We start from the raw sequence: 18,439 nt of genomic DNA, 5'->3' as shown, positions 1-18,439 counted from the left end.
CAAAACTCCATCTCGGAAAAAATAAATAAATAAATAAATAAAATGCTGTCTGATAAATGCCAACTTAAGTAGGGGAGGGGAGGTGTAAGGTGCTATGGCTTTTATTCCTAGTCTGCAGCAAAGAAAAAGGTGCTATGACAACCCTAATCTTGAAGCTGACCTCTAAAAATAGGGTAGGTGCTGTTACTCCCAGGGCAGTGTTCACAGATGCTACAGATGCTAACTAAATGTTTGCATGAATGTTGAACCCAGTGCAAGCTCCCGTTCTCTTTGCCCCCACCCAATTGCAGGGAGGTGTCACCCATGCTTATAGTATGCAGAGAAGGTCCGGTAGCAGCTGTTTCAGGACACAGCTTGGGACACGAAGCAGATTGGTAATGGCTGCTCTCACCTGTAGAGAAACTAATTTCCATGTGCCCCAGAGAAATGCCTAGCTAACCCTGAACTTGAGACTGCCTCTGATTATGAGTCAGCCTTTCATGATCAACCAACGTAGGGCAAGCATATGTCATCTTACTGGCGAGGGGGCCAGAAATAGCTTCTGCCTGACTGAGGAGTGCAAAAGCTAAACCAGCATGTGGAGTGAAAAGATGATTCTAGAAATAACGGGATCAAAGGTGGCACATCTGTTGTTCAGTCCCAGTCGATCCAAAATAACCAAAGATGGCCTGAGCACCTGCGGTATGCCCTAGCACAGTGGACACTCCGGGTGACAGAAGTTGAGTAAGACACACCTTTGCCCTTGAGGTGAAGATGAGGAAAGCAGTAGAAAGGCAGAACGCACATGCCAAGAGAGAGGCCAGCCCTTGAGACTTCTCCAGTTCTGCCCATAGGTCCCGCTGGTTGAGGCACACAGCCCCTGTGTCTTTCTCACCCTTGTCCAAGTCCTCCCACCTGAGGTTTCTCGTCCATAGCTTCCTTCTCCTCCACAGCCCAGCACTCCTCCCAGCTGCACAGGTCCCCTGCACACGTCTTCCCCCAGCTCACCCAGCCAGTCGCCTTCCTGGGGCGAAGTTCCAGGGACCTTGCCAACCTTGTTTCCTCCCTACATTTGTCCACGTGGTCCTACATTCCCCAGCTCATCTTCCACTGGGGCTCAGTCTGTGTAAGAGAGTGATCAAAGTGGGCACCTACCAGCTATTCCTCATAGGCTACCCAAATGCTCTCTGTTGACACCTTTTTTTTTTTTTCGAGACGGAGTCTCACTCTCACCCAGGCTGGAGTGCAATGGCGCCATCTCGGCTCACTACAAGCTCCACCTCCTGGGTCCACGCCATTCTCCTGCCTCAGCCTCCAGAGTAGCTGGGACTACAGGCGCCCGCCACCACGCCCGGCTAATTTTTTTGTAGTTTTAGTAGAGATGGAGTTTCACCGTGTGAGCCAGGATGGTCTTGATCTCCTGACCTTGTGATCCACCTGCCTCGGCCTCTGAAAGTGCTGGGATTACAGGCGTGAGCCACTGCACCTGGTCGACATCCTTTTCTTTTGCTTTCTTTTTTAGACAGTTTTTTACACATTGGCGATATTTGTGCATTAGCACAATCTTGGCTCACCGCAACCTCTGTCTCCCGGGTTCAAGCCATTCTCCTACCTCAGCCTCCTGAGTAGCTGGGATTACAGGCATGTGCCACCACACCCGGCTAATTTTGTAGTTTTAGTAGAGACGGGGTTTCTCCATGTTGGTCAGGCTGGTCTTGAACTCCCGACCTCAGGTGATCCACCTGCCTCGACCTCCCAAAGTGTGGGATTATGGGCATGAGCCACTGCGCCTGGCTTTTTTTTTTTTTTTTTTTTTTAATTAAGACGGAGTTTTACTCTTGTTGCCCAGGCTGGAGTGCAGTGGTGCGATCTCGGCTCACTGCAACCGCTGCCTCCTGGTTCCAGTGATTCTCCTGCTTGGGCCTCCTGAGTAGCTGGGACTGCAGGTGCCTGCCACCACGCCTGGCTAGTTTTTTGTGTTTTTAGTAGATGGAGTTTCACCACGTTGGTCAGGCTGGCCTCAAACTCCTGACCTCAGGTGATCTACCCACCTCGGCCTCCCAAAGTGCTGGGATTACAGGTGTGAGCCACCATACCCGGCCTGAGACCGTTTTCTTTAAAAAAAAAAAAAAAAAAAAAAAAAAAAAAAAAAAAAAACAACAACAACAACAACAAAAAAAAACTTTTGCATCTTTCAACCCAACCAAAAAAAAAAAAAAAAAATCAGGCCTGGCGTGGTGGCTCACGCTGCTTGTAATCCCAGTACTTTGGGAGGCCGAGGCTGTCGGATCATGAGGTCAGGAGTTCGAGACCTGCCTGGCAATATGGCGAAACCTCGTCTCTACTAAAGATACAAAAAATTAGCTGGGTGTGGTGGTGCATGCCTGTAATCCCAGCTACTAGGGAGGCTGAGGCAGGAGAATCGCTCGAATCCGGGAGTCGGAGGTTGCAGTGAGCCAAGTTTGCACCACTGCACTCCAGCCTGGTTTGGCAACAGAGTGAGACTGCGTCTCAAAAAACAAAACAACAAATGTTACCTTCTCAATGCAGCCCTCTCTGGCCACTGTAAAACTGCAGTATCCATCTCCATACACAAGCTATATCCCCCTTCCCCAATTTATTTCTCTCCAGAGCAGTCATCACCACTGTGATAGTTAATACTGAGTGTCAACTTGATTGGGTTGAAGGATGCAAAAGTATTGATCCTGGGTGTGTCTGTGAGGGTATTGCCAAAGGAGATTAACGTTTGAGTTAGTGGGCTGGGAAAGGTAGACCCACCCTCAATCTGGGTGGGTACCATCTAATTAGCTGCCAATGCAGCTAGAATATAAAGCAGACAGAAAAAACGTGAATAGACTGGCCTGGCCTCCCAGCCTACTTCTTACTCCCGTGCCAGATGCTTCCTGCCCTTGAACGTTGGACTCCAAGTTCTTCGGTTTGGGAACTTGGACTGGCTCTCCTTGCTTCTCAGTTTGCAGATGGCTTATTTTGGGACCTTGTGATTGTGTGGATTAATAATAAACTCCCCTTTACATACATATATATATATATATATAATCCCCTTTACATACATACATATACATATATACACACACACACACACACACACATATATATATCTCCTGTTAGTTGTGTCCCTCTAGAGAATCCTGACTAATAAAACCACTTAATATCCTCTTTTATTTTTCTGGCCAGGCGTGGTGACCCATACCTGTAACCCCAGCACTTTGGGAGGCTGAGGCGGGGGTGGATCATTTGAGGTCAGGAGTTCGAGACCAGCCTGGCCAACATGATGAAACCCCATCTCTACTAAAAAATTCAAAAATTAGTTGGATGTGGTGGCATGTGCCTGTAATCCCAGCTACTAGGGAGACCGAGGCAGGATAATCACTTGAACCTGGGAGGTGGAGGCTGCAGTGAGCAGAGATTGCACCACTGCACTCCAGCCTGGGAGATAGAGTGAGACTCTGTCTCAAAAAAAAAAAAAAAAAAAGCCAGTTGATTAGCAACCTTAATTCCATCTGCTACTGTAATTCCCTGTTGGGGTATCACCCAACAAATTCCTGGGTTCCAAGGATTAGGATGTGGATATCTTTGGGGAATCATTATTCTGTTACCACATCATAGAAATCTGTCCACAACAGTGGAAAAACAAAGCATATGGTATATGTATACATATGTAAATATATATACACATATATACATATATATACACATATATACATATATACAAATATATATGTTTAAGAGATGGGGTCTTGCTCTCTTGCCCAGGCTGGAGTGCAGTGGCAGAATCATAGGTCACTGCAGCCTTGAACTCCTGGGCTCAAGTGAGCCTCCTGCCTCAGCCTCCAGAGTAGCTGGAATTATAGGTGCGTGCTAACATGCCTGGCTAACTTTTTTGTAGCGATGGGGGGGTCTCACTATGTTACCCAGTCTAGTCTTGAACTCTTGGCCTCAAGCAATCCTCTTGCCTTAGCCTCCCAAAGTGCTGAGATTGTAGGAATCAGCCATAAATGGGATTCCAGACCAGCCATCTAGTGTTTTTGATTACTCAGAAACTGCACAGAATTCTATTTCCAGCTGGCAGAAGAGAGAGTATGGAGAGCCTCAGGAGGGCTTTTGTTTGTTTGTTTGTTTTATTATATATACTTTTTGAGATGGAGTCTCGCTCTGCCACCCAGACTGGAGTCCAGTGGCACGATCTTGGCTCACCGCAATCTCTGCCTCCCAGGTTCTGGGTTGAAGGGATTACTTTGCCTCAGCCTCCCAAGTAGCTGGGATTACAGGCACGTGCCTCCATGCCCAGCTAATTTTCGTATTTTTATAGAGATGGGGTTTTGCCATGTTGGCCAGGCTAGTCTCAAACTCCTGACCTCACGTGATCTGCCCGCCTCAGCCTCCCAAAGTGTTGGGATTACAGGCATGAGCCACCGAGGTTTTTAGAGGCAGCCCTCAGGAGGGTTTTTAGAGGCAGCCGGAGACTCAATGGATCACTTCTGCACACATTCCATTGGCCTGAAGTCATCAAAGGGTCTCATCTAACTGCAGGGAATCCTGGGACATGTAGTCCAGCTTTGTACCTAGGAAACCAAGAAGTGGAGTTGGGGAACACAGCACTCTTTGCCACTGTGGGCAAGTCCCTCACAGTCCTGGCACGCTCAGTGAAGAAACGTGGGGTTGAGGAAATCTGGGGTGCAGCACATCAAGAAATTCACTTTTGCCCAGGGTTCTTTTGTTTGCTTTTTGTTTTGCTTCTTATTCTAGAGATGCCCTAGGTTATAGATTACAAAAGCCTAAAAGTATGCAGGGCAGAGGCCATTATTAGGGTGAAATAAGGACTCAAGGGCCAGAGACCAACACAGTTATTACCATCATAATCATCATCTTCCACATCATCATCATCTTTATCATTTTGGGGGTGGTTGTTTGGTTGGTATTTTTCCTGCCTCTGGGCTTCCAAAGCAACTGAAACATACCTGGCCTGTCAAACCTACTAGCTGGCTAGGCACAGTGGCTCATGCCTATAATCCCAGCACTTTAGGAGGCCAAGTTGGGTCGATGACTGCAGCCTCAACCTCCCAGTCTCCAGCAATCCTCCCATCTCAGCCTCCTGAGTAGCTGTGCCATCATATGCCTGACTTTTTTGTATTTATGTAGAGATGGGGTCTCCCTGTGTTTCCCAAGCTGGTCTTGAACTCCTGGACCCAAGTGACCCTCCTGCCTCAGCCTCCCAAAAGTGCTAGGATTACAGCTGTGAGCCACCACGCCCATCTGGCACTCTTTTATTTGTATTTTTTCAAGACGTAGAGTCTCACTCTGTTGCTCAGGCTGCAGTGCAGTGGCATGATTGTGGCTCACTGCAGCCTCCAGCTCCTGGACTCAAGTGATCCTCCTGCCTCAGTCTCTCCAGTAGCCCAACAGCTGGGACTACAGGTGTGTGATACCATGCCCAGCTAATTAAAAATTTTTTTTTGTAGAGATGGGGTCTCACTGAGTTACTTGAGCTGGTCTCAAACTCCTAGTCTCAAGCGATCCTCTCACCTTGGCTTCCCAAAGCCCTGGGATTATCAACATGAGCCACTCCGCCTAGCCCAGTTTTGGAACTTCGATCATCTCCTCACTTTGGAACCATTAGCCCCTGGGAGAGTCACACTGAAGTGTATAAACTCACAAGATGCAGTGGCCTTGAAAAGTAATAGAATGATGTCTGCTGCCAATGCAACTGCATGGTGGATGCATAAGTGGTGGTCAAAGTGAGCTCATTCTCTGTTGGGCAATCACTGTACAGGTTCATCTTATTAGTCAACAAATTGTAGTGGTTACTATGTGCTCACTTGCATGGGCGCAACAGAAAGAGGGACAAGGCAGATTCCTAACACTATAAATTCCCTGCCCTCAAGGAGCTTATTTTCTGGATGGCAAGGTCAGAGGCTCTGTGGGGTCACACTAGGAACCAGCTTGAGCTCTGTACTCAGACCCAGAGTTGAAGTCCTGCTTGCCACTTAACCTCCACAAACCTCAGTTTTTCCAATGGGGATAATAATTGCTATTTCACAAGAGCTGCTATGAAGTGAAAGTGAAAGAGTATGTGTCACGGGAGGCTATCGTTAATGCTTTCAATATATCATGTTACTGATTTTTTCTAAGAGACAGGGTCTCGCTGTGTTGTCCAGGCTGTGATCATAGCTCACTGCAGCTTTGAACTCCTGGGCTCAAGCAATCCTCCCACTGCAGCCTCCGGAGAGGCTGGGACTACAAGTGTCCATCACCATGCCCAACTTTTTTTTTTTTTTTTTTGTAGACAGCGAGTCTGAGTATGTTGCTCAGGCTGGTCTTGAACTCCTGGCCTCAAGTAATTCCCCTGCCTCGGCCACCCAAGGTGTCAGGATTACTGGTGTGAGCTACCACTCCCAGTACCTGTTGTTTAATGAATGAATTTTAAGTTCCAAGGTACATCTGCAGGATGTGCAGGTTTGTTACATAGGTCAATGTGCGCCATGGTGGCTTGCTGCACCTATCAACCCATCACCTAAGTATTAAGCCCAGCATGCATTAGCTATTATTCCCGGTGCTCTCCCTCCCCCGCACCCCCAACAGGCCTCAGTGTGTGTTGCCCCCTCTCTGTGTCCATGTGTTCTCATTGTTCAGCTCCCATTTATAAGTGAGAACATGCGGTGTCTGGTTTTCTGTTCTTGGGTTTGCTAAGGCTAATGACCTCCAGCTCCTTCCATGTCCCTGCAAAGGACATGATCTTGTTCCTTTTTCTGGCTGCACAGTATTCCGTGGTGTATATGTACCACATTTTCTTTATCCAGTCTATCACTGATGGTCACTTGGGTTGATTCCATGTCTTTGCTATTCTGAATAGTGCGGCAATGAACATTACATAGGAATTGCACATTAATTGTAGAAAACACAGATAACACAGAAACAAAAACTTTTTGTGCCTTTCCCAAGATGTCAGTCTCTGAAATGTGACTTTACTGGAGTAGCAATAATTGTGAAAACATGTCCGTATGCAAGACACTATCCAGGGCTTCAAGTTATCACAGCTAAGCAAATTAGAGAGTTGGTTTCCCTGATGCACCCGAGTGTTGGATGCAGGTGGTGGAAGACCCACTTGCATCCAACTCCCAGGAAAGTAGCCAGAAGGAGGGTGGACTGCACTGAGGAAGGAAGACTCCCTGGGAAGCGGCAGGCCACTGTTGAGATGGCACCACCATCTTAATCTGTGTATTGCATGGTTTAAATGACTGCAAGCCCCAGCCTGGGCAACACAGTGAGACCCCCATCTCTACACAAAACAGACAGGTGTGATGGCATGCGCCTGTGATCCTAGCTACTTGGGAGGCTGAGGTGAGAGGATCACTTGAGCCCAGGAGGTTGAGGCTGCAGTGAGCCATGATGGCACCACTGCACTCCAGTCTAGATGACGGAGTGAGACTCCATCTCCAAAACAAACAGAACACCAAAATAGGCTATACACCACCATTTAAAATATTTCCCCAACTCTTTATTTTGAAAAATTTCACACCCACAGATGTTGAAATTGTAATTATGACATGAATACTGCCTTCACATGCAGGATTTTTGATTTAAAACAAACAAAAATTGGTGGCCTCTGCTCTATGTTAATATCCAGACACCTTCTCTGTGTTTACAAGAGAAGCTTGAGTGAGGGTACTTTCTGTTCTCAGAAGTCTGTGGAATGATTTTTTGGTAGTGTTTTCTCTTATCTCACTGAAACTCAACACGGCAAGGTGGGCAGCATAGGATTCATTCTCATTTTACAGATGAGGAAACAAGCTCAGAGAGTTCAACAGATCTACCTGCTCTCAAGTCAACAGGTGACCCAGCTGGAACTGGAACTGAAGACATCTGACTTCAGTAACTCAACATTCTACCGCCACTTCCTGTCTTGCATACACAAGGGGAGTAATGCCAGAGCTGCTTCTAAGAACAGGTGTGCAAAGGAAGTATTTTAGTCTCATTCTTCCGACAATTGCCAAGGAAATACTCCTCAGGCCTTATGTGCACAGCATTGCCAGCAGTCTGTGGTTAGGAACATACAAAACCACAATGGAGACTGCGAGTGGGAAGATGCACAGAGAAGATACTGGGAGGTCTGTGGCTTGCCCCCGGCTTGAGTTTCACATTGATTGCGTGCTTACACTGTCGCAGGTACTGTGCCTGGACCACAGAGCTGACAGTGAGACGGTCCAGGAGTCTGCCCGGTGGTGCTCTCATTCCAGTGGGTTCAACAGTGAGCCAGAAGCTGCCACTAAGAAGAGTGCTGGACTGCATCGGGCCTACCTTGGTGTTTTGTTTGGTCCAGATAGTGTTTGTTTATTTATTTATTTATTTAAGTTGCTCACTTCTAGCTTCTGTAAAGCAGACAATTTCTGCTGGATTCCTGAATAAGTAGCAGCCACCCCCAACCCCACGGACAGGACACAAGCCCTCCAGCTCACTTCTGTCCCCACTTTCTACTGCCCTACACCCAGGTAACTGGTACCCATCTGACGTCCATAGCATTTAGATGGGGCACGAAGCCAGGTTACATAGGACCTTGCAGGCCATGGTAAGAGTTTTGGATTAAAAAAATGTTTTTGGCTGGGCACGCTGGCTCACGCCTGTAATCCCAGCACTTGGGGAGGCCAAGGAGGGTGGATTACTTGAAGTCAGGAGTTCGAGACCAACCTGGCCAACATCATGAAACCCTGTCTCTACTAAAAGCACAAAAGTTAGTCAGGTGTGGTGGCACATGCCTGTAATCCCAGCTACTCTGGAGGCTGAGGCAGGAGAATCGCTTGAACCTGGGAGGCAGCAGTTGTAGTGAGCCAAGACTGTGCCACTGTACTCCAGCATGGGCAACACAATGAGACTCTCAAAAAAAAAAAAAAAACAAAAAAAAATTGGTTTTACTATTTTTGGTTTAGAAAACAAATTCTTTTGGATTTTATCCCAAGTGTGATGGGAAGCCTTGGGGGGTTTTAACTAGGGAATAATGTGATCTGGTTCACATTTTCAAAAGATCACTCTGCTATATAGAAAAGTAATGAGGTAACAGAGGAAGCAGGAAGATCCATTAGGAAGCCATATTATAGTGGCCCACTAGGTGACAGTGGCCAGAACCACGATGGTAACAGAAAAGATGGAGAGAAGCAACAGCCTCAGGATGTCACCTGGAGTGTAACCAAAAGGATGTTCTGGTGGACGGATGACGGCAGTGGTGGTGGGACAGAGGGGATAATGAGTGGCGAGTCATCAAGGATAACTCCAAGACTATGGCTTGTTCCAACATTGAGAGGTGAGAGGTCAGGGGCGACCAGGGGAGGTCGTAGTTTTCATGAGAGAGACCAAGAGTTTGACTTGGGATGAATAAATTTTGCCTACACTCAAGTCTTCCCAGATACCTCATTTCCCTTATCTGCCACATCCAAGCAGCCTTCAAATTCACAAATTTAAACTTCTCAATACCGAATCTCTTATCGAATGTACCCCTTCAACTTCAATATCCATTGCCTCTGTCCTGCTCTGGTCCTCTCTTTCCTTGACGTATACAACAGTAGCTATGAATAAACTACACAAAGCACTCAATAAGGGCGTATCTCTCTCTCCCACCAGCCATCTTTGATGGCAGAAACCATGTCTTATTCATATTTAATCTCCAGCACGTATTTATTCGGGCACAGAGTAGGCACTCAAATATCTGATGAACTGAAAAGAGGTCTCCTTAAACAGGATGTCATCTCCCAAAGAGAGGACTCCCAACCATACAAAATGTATGATCAAGTCCCAAAAAACTTTGCCTTCCCAAGGAATGTGTTTCTAATTTGGTTTCGAAGCACACTGGTTCCCACTTTTACCACTTTAATGGCACTGGACAATAGTACTACTCTTCTCCACTTTTCTTCCAGACCTAGGGACTTGATACTCTCTTAGCCTCACATCATCTTTGCAAGGAGGTCACAGAGAGGATTATTCTCCATCTTACAAACAGAACTGAGGCCCAGAAGGAAATCCCTTAGTATCTTTTTGATGGAGCACAGTTCTGTGATAGGAAGCTATCCCAGTCTCCTATCCTTGCAAAATTGCTGCTTAGTACTCAAGTGTTCTCTAGGTTGTTCTGGAACATTTACAGACTTCTTTGGGTGTGAGGATGTGCTGCCACAAGGCCAAAAATCATGTTCTCTCTCTGTCTCCTCTCTCTACCACTCTCCTCAGCGCCGGGTGGGAATAGATTCTACCCACTGGGCCTGGGAGGAAGAAAAGCACCTTGGTCACTAGTCGGGGAGGAGTCACAGCCAGCAAGAAGAGATCTAAGTAGACAAGAGTAGTTTCAATGGGAAGAAGCGAGGCCACCAGTAAGAAAACCAGGAGACTGCTTCTGAAAGGCTTCTACTTGGGAGGAAAGGTGGCAGCAGCGCTGGGAAGAGGCCAGATCCCTCCTCCTCAATCCTCTGCGCCGGGCCCTCCCAGAGTCACTTCTTCAGGGCACCCAGGCTCTTCAGGGTCTCTTGGGCCTGGGTCAGCTTCTGCTGCAGCCTCTGGCGGGTACTGTCGGTGGAGGCCCGCTTCAGGTGGCCCTGCATCTCCTCCACAATGGCCCGGTGGCCAGGAGTGTTGTGAAAGAGCCGCACAGCCCGGTCCCCACAGGATGCCAGAAAGTGGCCAGTGATGTCAAAGGACAAGTCGGTGATACACTCACCATGGACCCGCTCAAAGCACTCCTCTTTCTCACCCCGCCGGGTATTGTAGAGATGAATACTGCTGCCACTGGCCAAGGCCAAGACCTGGGCATCGGGGGAGAGGGCCAGGCGGCACGGTGCGGCGCCCGCCGCCTCTTCAAAGCGGCCTGTCCTCAGCAAGTAGGGGTCCTGCTGCTGCTTGTATTCCACGTCTGTGTCCCACAGTTTCCATGTGCCATCCTTGGAGACAGAAGCCATCCTGCAGCACAGACAATCCCAGCTCAGGCCCCAGCACACCCTGGCAGGGTAAGCACTGGCCCAACTTGAGCAGCTCCAGCTAGGAAGCTAAGGCAGCTTCCTGCCGAGGGCCAGGCACCCCACCCACTTCAGAGCCATGGCACAAACAGGCAGAAGGACCCTGGTTGTCAAGAGGGGCCAAGAGCCACTGGTCAGACCGACATGTGAGCAGACTCACTCACCTCCGCGAGTCGTTGGAGAAAGCAAATGAGCGCACAGCTGCGGAGTGGCCCTTGAGTTCGAAGGCTCGCACCACCTCCTGGAACTCCCCCTTCTTTCCAAAGCAGACTTCCCAAACCTTCACATCCGGGGTGAAGCCACACGAAGCTACAAATCTGCCATATAATCCAGGAGCCTTTAAAACTTCATTTTGGGAGCATGTTGTTCCTGTAAACCCCCTCAATCTCTTTCCTGAGAAAGGTGATAACCTCATATCTGGATAATACAAACCTTTAAAGAGTTATTTTGGCTGGGCATGGTGGCTCATCCCTGTAATCCCAGCATTTTGGGAGGCCGAGGTGGGTGGATCACCTGAGGTCAGGAGTTCGGAGACCAGCCTGGCCAACATGGCGAAACCTCATCTCTACTAAAAATACAAAATTAGCCAGGCGTGGTGGCACGTGCCTATAATTCCACCTACTGGGAAGGCTGAGGTGGGAGAATCACTTGAACCTGGCAGGTGGAGGTTGCAGTGAGCTGAGATTGTACCACTGCACTCCAGCCTGGGCAACAGAGCAAGACTCCATCTCAGAAAAAAACAAAAAACAAAAAAGGCCATGTGCGGTGGCTCACACCTGTAATCCCAGCACTTTGGGAGGCCCAGGCAGGCAGATCGCTTGACGTCGGGAGTTTGAGACCAGCCTGACCAACATGGAGAAACCTCGTCTCTACTAAAAATAAAAAATTAGCTGGGTGTAGTGGTGCATGCCTGTAATCCCAGCTACTTGAGGGAAGCTGAGGCAGGAGAATCGCTTGAACCTGGGAGGCAGAGGTTGCGGTGAGCCAAGATCGTGCCATTGCACTCCAGCCTAAGCAACAAGAGTGAAACTCCATGTCAAAAAACAAATCAACAACAACAACAACAAAGTTCTTTTGGCCTGGCGTGGTGGCTCAAGCCTGTAATCCCAGCACTTTGGGAGGTCGAGACGGGCGGATCACAAGGTCAGGAGATCAAGACCATCCTGGCTATCACGGTGAAACCCCGTCTCTACTAAAAAAATACAAAAAACTAGCTGGGTGAGGTGGCAGGCGCCTGTAATCCCAGCTAGTCGGGAGGCTGAGGCAGGAGAATGGCGTGAACCTGGAAGGCAGACCTTGCAGTGAGCTGAGATCCGGCCACTGCACTCCAGCCTGGGCGACAGAGCGAGACTCCGTCTCAAAAAAAAAAAAAAAAAAAAAAAAAGTTCTTTTATGTATGTGACCTTGGTTTATCCTCTAGCCTTGTTTTAAGACATGTAACATCCCCCACAAAGTGGCTTGGTGCAGTGGCTCATGCCTGTAATTCTAGCACTTTGGGAGGTTGAGGCAAGAGGATCACTTGAGGCCAGGAGTTCAGGACCAGCCTGGGCAACATAGTGAGACCCCACCTCAACAAAAAATACAAAAATTAGCCAGGTGTGGTAGTGTGCGCCTGTAGTCCCAGCTACTCAGGAGGATAAGGTGGGAGGATGGCCTGAGTCTGGGAGGTCAAGGCTACAGTGAGCTGTGATCGCACCACTGCACTCCTGCCTGCACGAGGGTGAAACCCTGTCTCAACAAACAAACAAACAAAAACCAAAAATTAGCTGAGTACAGTGGCATGTGCCTAAAGTTCCAGCTACTCAAGAGGCTGAGGTGGGAGGATCACTACAATCCAGGAGTTTGAGGCTGCAGTGAGCTATGATCGCACCACTGTGCTCCAGCCTGGGTGGCAGAGTGAGACTAATTTTCTCAAAAACAAAAACACTAAAGATGAAGAAATAGTGACTAAGGACATGGGGTGACCTGCATGAAATCCCGCTACTCCAAGCAGGGAGAACTGAGACTTGAAGCTCGGGTTCCTGACCCCACCCCGTATGCTCTTCCCAAGCGATGAAGCTGGCTCTCTGTTCTGGGCCTGCTCCCCAGCCCCAGCCTCTTGTGGTCCCAGATGCCAATGCCCCTCCTTGCCCACCTGCCACAGGGAGATACAGCAGCATGTGTGTTGTTCATCTGGTTGGTGTTGATGGTAGACAGCACTTGACCCTTCAGGCTCCAGATGAGGACAGTGGTGTCACTGGAGGCAGTCATGATAAACTTCCCTGAGCGGGAAGGGAGTGATGTGGGCCACGGGCAGTGACCTGACCAACTGTCATTCTCCAAAGACACTTACAAGGCCTCTGCTGCCCGAAGTATACATGTCTCCTCCCAGGCCAAGGGTCACTACAGACAAGGACTCTGCTGAAGACTGTGGCCCTTCCCCGCCTCCCCTAGGGACCTGGTGTGGCCCAGGGACTCCAGGGGAGCACACAGCCAGGCTGTTTAGAGCCAGGGCCCCCTGTCCCTCTCAGGTTGAGCAGAACTTTCAGGCAGCATTAACTCATTGAGGAAACAGAACTGGATCTTTCCTTCATGCTTTGGGCAGGTGCCACCCTCTGAATGCCTCTTACCTGTGTTAGCAATGCCAACGTCGATGACAGGCGCCTTGTGCTTTTTAGGGAAGTCCTCTGGGGTGGCTGTGAAGGTATAGCCCCCATCCTCCCGCTTGGCCATCTTGAAGACACGGAGGGTGTCCCCGTTGGCCAGCCAGACGATGAAGGCTCTAGAGACAGGTAGCAGACAAGTTACTCTCTCACTAGATAAAGAGGCTCTGTGTTCCTGGTCCTGTGCTGGGTTCTGGGGGAAGTCAAGATCTCCCCTCATGCCCCACAGTCTAGCCTTACAACATAAGCCCCTGGTTCCAAATCTTATAAAACTCCTCAAAAGGTAAGATTCCCGTTGCTTTGACTTCTTTAGTTTCTCTCTAGGGTTTAGAAACCAAGGCTCATCTGGAAGCCAGGCCAAGTTATTTCCAGGTAGGAAGAGACCTCCCCCCGTTTCCTTGCTGTATAGCAGCACAGACCTCCAGGGAGCCCCAGGCAGCGCGTAAACTATGTGGATGCTCTTTCTGGCACCCCAAGGGAGGCCCTGGGTCCGGGTCCCTCCTCGCTACCTCAAAGCAGATATGGGAAGGCCAATGCCTGGGACTGGGCCTCTTCAGGCAAACCTGAGGCTCCATCCTGTCCCACCTGCAGTCAGGGCTGAAGCGCACCAGGGTGGCATGGTCCAGCTCCACGTTGGCTCTCATGCTGCGGTGCTCTCGCTGCAGAAAGTCCTTGGTGCTCCAGATGCGGATGGTGCGATCATCTGCACAGGTGGCCAGGTATTTGCCATTGCTGCTAAAGTCCATGCAAGATATGTTCCCGCTGTGGCTCTAGGGGAAGGGTGGCAGGAAGTGTGAATAGGAGCTCCTTAGGGAGATGGGGAAGCCAAACCTGGAACCAGGGAGATGGGGCCCCGTTGCCTGGATTAACAGCAAGCTGAGGTTGGGCTGCGATGAGAGGGGACAGAATTAAGCATCCCCGCTGATTCTGATCAGAGGCAGGAGGGTCTATAACATGCACGGAATACTACAGAGGAAAAGCCTGTGGGTCTGAGTCTCAGAGTGCGCACTGCGCCGGGTACCACACGTACCTTCAGAGCTGCAGCCAGGAGGCGGTGGGTGAAGTTGTGTTGTTGAGGCTTCTCCTTCCGAGTCCGCTGATACTGTTTCTGCTTCTTGGATCCCGAGGATTTGTCAGGTGGAAATCCATTTGCTTTTTGGCCTATAAGGAAGGGCCATGTTGTTCTCCAGTTACTCACTGATAAGCATTCGCTGCCCATCTATGATTAGCCAGGCACTGAGTGGAACAGCAGGAGATTAACTGGACATGGCCCTTGTCTTCAGGAGGAGAGTGAGTGTGATATGGGCAAAAACAGAGGCTTGGCTGGCTGGGTATGGTGGCTCATGCCTATAATCCCAACGCTTTGGGAGGCTGAGGCAGGAGGATCACTTGAGCCCAGGAGTTCGAGGCTGCAGTGAGCTATGATCACAACACTACTGCACTCCATCCTGAGTGACAGAGTGAGACCCTGTCAAACAGAAAACAAAAGCAAAACAGATGCTTTGCAATCAGGCCTGGGTTTGGATTCTGTCTCTAATACTGACTGACTTTGAGGAGACTGTTTACAGTAAGTCCATAGAGCACCTTCATGTAAAGTGGAAAAGGCATACTCTCTGGGTAGGGTAATGCTGCTGGGTGGGTACACAGCACGGCCAGTGGAGCGTGGATCCTTGGCCAGACATCCCTACGTAGGGAGTAATGTGCGCAACTGTCTCTAGTGGCCCTGCTTTGGGCAAGTTAGTGAATTGCTCTGGACCTTGGTTTTGGTTTTTTTTTTTTCTTCTTTTCTTTCTTTCTTTTTTTTTGGAGACAGAATCTTGCTCTGTCACCCAGGCTGGAGTGCAGTGGCGTGATCTCTGCTCACTGTAGCCTCTGCCTCCTGGGTTCAAGCAATTCTCCTGCCTCAGCCTCCCAAGTAGCTGGAATTACGGGCGTGCACCACCATACCCATCTAATTTTTTCTTTTTTTTTAGTAGAGATGGTGTTTCACCATGATGGCAAGGCTGGTCTCCAACTCCTCACCTCAAGTGATCTGCCTGCCTTGGCCTCCCAAGGTGCTGGGATTATAGGTGTGAGCCACTGTGTCTGGCCCAACCTTGGTTTTCTTAAAGAGAGGTTGAGAGCTGGGCACGGTGGCTCATGCCTGTGATCCCAGCACTTTGGGAGGCTGAGGTGGGAGGATTGCTTGAGCTCAGGAGTTGGAGACCAGCCTGGTTAACAGAGTGACACCCCGTCTCTACAGAAAACTTTAATTGGCTGGGAATGGTGGCATGCGCCTGTGGTCCCAGCTATTCGGAGGCTGAGGAGGGAAAATTGCTTGAGCCCAGGAGTTCGAATGCAGTGATCACGCCACTGTATTCCGGCCTGGCGAACGGAGTGAGATTCTGTCTCAAAAAAGATATAAATAAATAAAAATAAGGGAGATTGAATTGGATGAGATATCTACAAAGTGACAAACAAAAGTACCAAACACAAGCATTAAAGGCTTTATGGAGGCTGGGCGTGGTGGCTCACGCCTGTAATCCCAGCACTTTGGGAGGCTGAGGCAGCTGGATCATCTTGATGCCCAGGAGTTCCAGACCAGCCTGGCCAACATGGTGAAACCCTGTCTCTACTAAACATACAAAAATTAGCCAGGCGCAGTGGCAGGCGCCTGCAATCCCAGCTACTTAGGAGGCTGAGGCAGGAGAATCACTTGAACCCAGGAGGTGGAGGTTGCAGTGAGCCCAGATTGCGTCACTGCACTCCAGCACCCAAAAGAACTCGGGGTGGAGAAGTCAACATCTGTTGAGCCCTGTGCTGGAAAGTGGAGCCAGTCACTTTCGCATAAGATACTTAATTGAGTCACAAAGCTAGCATGTGTTAAATGACTGCAGATGCTCCCCAATTCCAACAGGAAAAAAGCTCCTGAGCCCTGCATACAAACAGAGCCACAATCTGTCCTCTGCTTCCTTCTCTCCAGGCTTGTCTAACAAGTCCCCCTCCTCACACTTAAGTCATACCAAATGCTGTTTGGGGACTCCTTGCCTGCTCGGGTATTGCCATTGGCAGGAATGTCTTTTTTCCTTGGCTTTGTGGCAAATTCTTATTCTAGAACCATCCTTTGAGACCCCACACTACCTCATGTGCCCCTATTCTCAGTAATGATTTCTCTAACAACCACCTCCCCAGTAAAAGAGCAGGGCTGGGCGGGGAACAGTGGTTCATGCCTATAATCCCAGCACTTTGGGAGGCCAAGGCAGGCGGATCATGAGGTCAGGAGATCCAGACCATCCTGGCTAACACGGTGAAACCCCGTCTCTACTAAAAAATACAAAAAATTAGCCGGGCATGGTGGTGGACACTTGTAGTCCCAGCTACTCAGGAGGCTGAGGCAGGAGAATGGCATGAGCCTGGGAGGCGGAACTCGCAGTGAGCCAAGATCGCGCCACTGCACTCCAGCCTGGGAGGCAGAGCAAGACTCCGTCTCAAAAAAAAAAAAAAAAAAAAAAAAAAAGGAGCAGGGCTGGCCGGGCACAGCGGTTCACACCTGTAATCCCAGCACTTCTGGAGGCCAGGACAAGTGGATCACCTGAGGTCAGGAGTTCGAGACCAGTCTGACCAACGTGGCGAAACGCCGTGTCTACTAAATATACAAAAATTCCTCAGGCGTGGTGGTGTGTGCCTGTAGTCCCAGCTACTCGGGAGGCAGAGGCAGAAGAATTGCTGGAACCCGGGAGGCGGAGGTTGCAGTGAGGCAAGATCCTGCCACTGTACTCCAGCCTGGGCAAGAAGAGCGAAACTCTGTCTCAAACATAAAAAGAGCAGGGCTGCCCACTCCCTCTCTGGTGTTTCCCATTTCCAGTACTAACCTCTTCTGTGAAACTTTTCAGAGACAGGCTCTTGCTGTCACCTGGGCTGGAGTGCAGTGGCGCGACTGATCACAGCTCACTGCAGCCTTGAACTCCTGGACTCACGCCACCCTCCTGCCTCGGCCTCCCATGGAGCTGGGACTACAGAGGCGTGCACAACCACACCCAGCTAATTTTTCGTAGAGATGGAGTCTTGCTATGTTGCTCAGGCTGGTCTCAAACTCCTGGGCTCAAGCCATCTCCCTGCCTCGGCCTCCCAAAGTCCTGGGAATACATTGAGGCGCCTGGCCTCAATGAAACTTATTTCACTGTTTTTCACTTACATGTTTAGGTGTTCATCATGCAGATGTACTTCTCCTTTACTGGACTCCTTACAGAAAAAGACCCCAAAGCCTATCACAGGGTCATAGATGCCCAGCAAATGCTGCTGCACATCACAGAATTGGTGCTTTTTCTGAGATCGCTGAAGAGTTTACGGTGCTCTCCTGGCCACCCCGGGGACGGCCTAGCCTTGGCCACGGTGAAAGTCGCAGCGCGGGGCCCAGGTTGGAGCCAGTCCTGCCCCAGGGGGTGCGCCTAGCCTGGCGAGGCGGGCCCTCGTCTCTGGAAGCGAAGCTCACGTCACCAGAGGAGAAACTGAGGCCCATGGAGTCGCCGAGCCCCACCAGCCGCGGGCCCAAACCACAGGTCGGACCACGAGGAGGTCACGCGGGCCGCCCCCACCCGACCCGGCCCCACTTACAGGCGGGTCTGCCGCTCCTCTCCTCCGCGCGCAGCCACCCCCGCGCTACCGCCGCGGTCGCCATCAGGGCCAGCAACCCAAGCAACACCGACAGCCCCATGAACTCCGACATTTGCGAAAGCTCCATGTTGGCGGGGCCACTGCCACCTCAGCCAGTGAGTACGCGGGCGCCCGCACGGCTCTGCGGAGTCGCGCACGCACGCGGGGGCGGGGCCT

The 18,439-nt window shown here is 50.0% G+C and overlaps 1 protein-coding gene across 2 annotated transcripts; it reads right to left on the bottom strand.

Moving 5' to 3' along the window:
* Nucleotides 1–7,473: 7,473 nt before the first annotated feature.
* TBL2 (transducin beta like 2) lies at nt 7,474–18,439 on the bottom strand. 2 transcript variants are annotated; one of them, XM_008018345.3, is made up of 7 exons: nt 18,224–18,439; nt 14,661–14,791; nt 14,216–14,400; nt 13,598–13,749; nt 13,123–13,249; nt 11,153–11,305; nt 7,474–10,932 (listed from the first exon to the last, which is right to left on the bottom strand). In XM_008018345.3, the coding sequence occupies exons 1-7, from the start codon at nt 18,348–18,350 to the stop codon at nt 10,467–10,469; spliced, it is 1,341 nt and encodes a 446-aa protein (XP_008016536.1). In that variant the 5' UTR covers nt 18,351–18,439; the 3' UTR covers nt 7,474–10,466. The 2 variants fall into 2 exon arrangements, with proteins under 2 accessions (XP_008016536.1, XP_072868787.1); XM_073012686.1 differs by having other exon boundaries at nt 14,239–14,400; nt 18,224–18,380.

The sequence above is a fragment of the Chlorocebus sabaeus genome, chromosome 28 (genome assembly GCF_047675955.1).
Source record: "Chlorocebus sabaeus isolate Y175 chromosome 28, mChlSab1.0.hap1, whole genome shotgun sequence".
Lineage (NCBI taxonomy): Eukaryota > Metazoa > Chordata > Mammalia > Primates > Cercopithecidae > Chlorocebus > Chlorocebus sabaeus.
This window is presented reverse-complemented; position numbering and strand designations above follow the sequence as displayed.

What these genes read in the sequence shown, in the direction of transcription:
- TBL2 (XM_008018345.3), bottom strand. Translation starts at nt 18,350, where the DNA reads ATGGAGCTTTCGCAAATGTCGGAGTTCATGGGGCTGTCGGTGTTGCTT. An exon ending in TCCTGGCTGCAGCTCTGAAG is followed by an intron (nt 14,401 to 14,660) that starts GTACGTGTGGTA and finishes CCCTTCCCCTAG; the next exon opens with AGCCACAGCGGGAACATATC. An exon ending in GCTGTATCTCCCTGTGGCAG is followed by an intron (nt 11,306 to 13,122) that starts GTGGGCAAGGAG and finishes ATTATATGGCAG; the next exon opens with ATTTGTAGCTTCGTGTGGCT.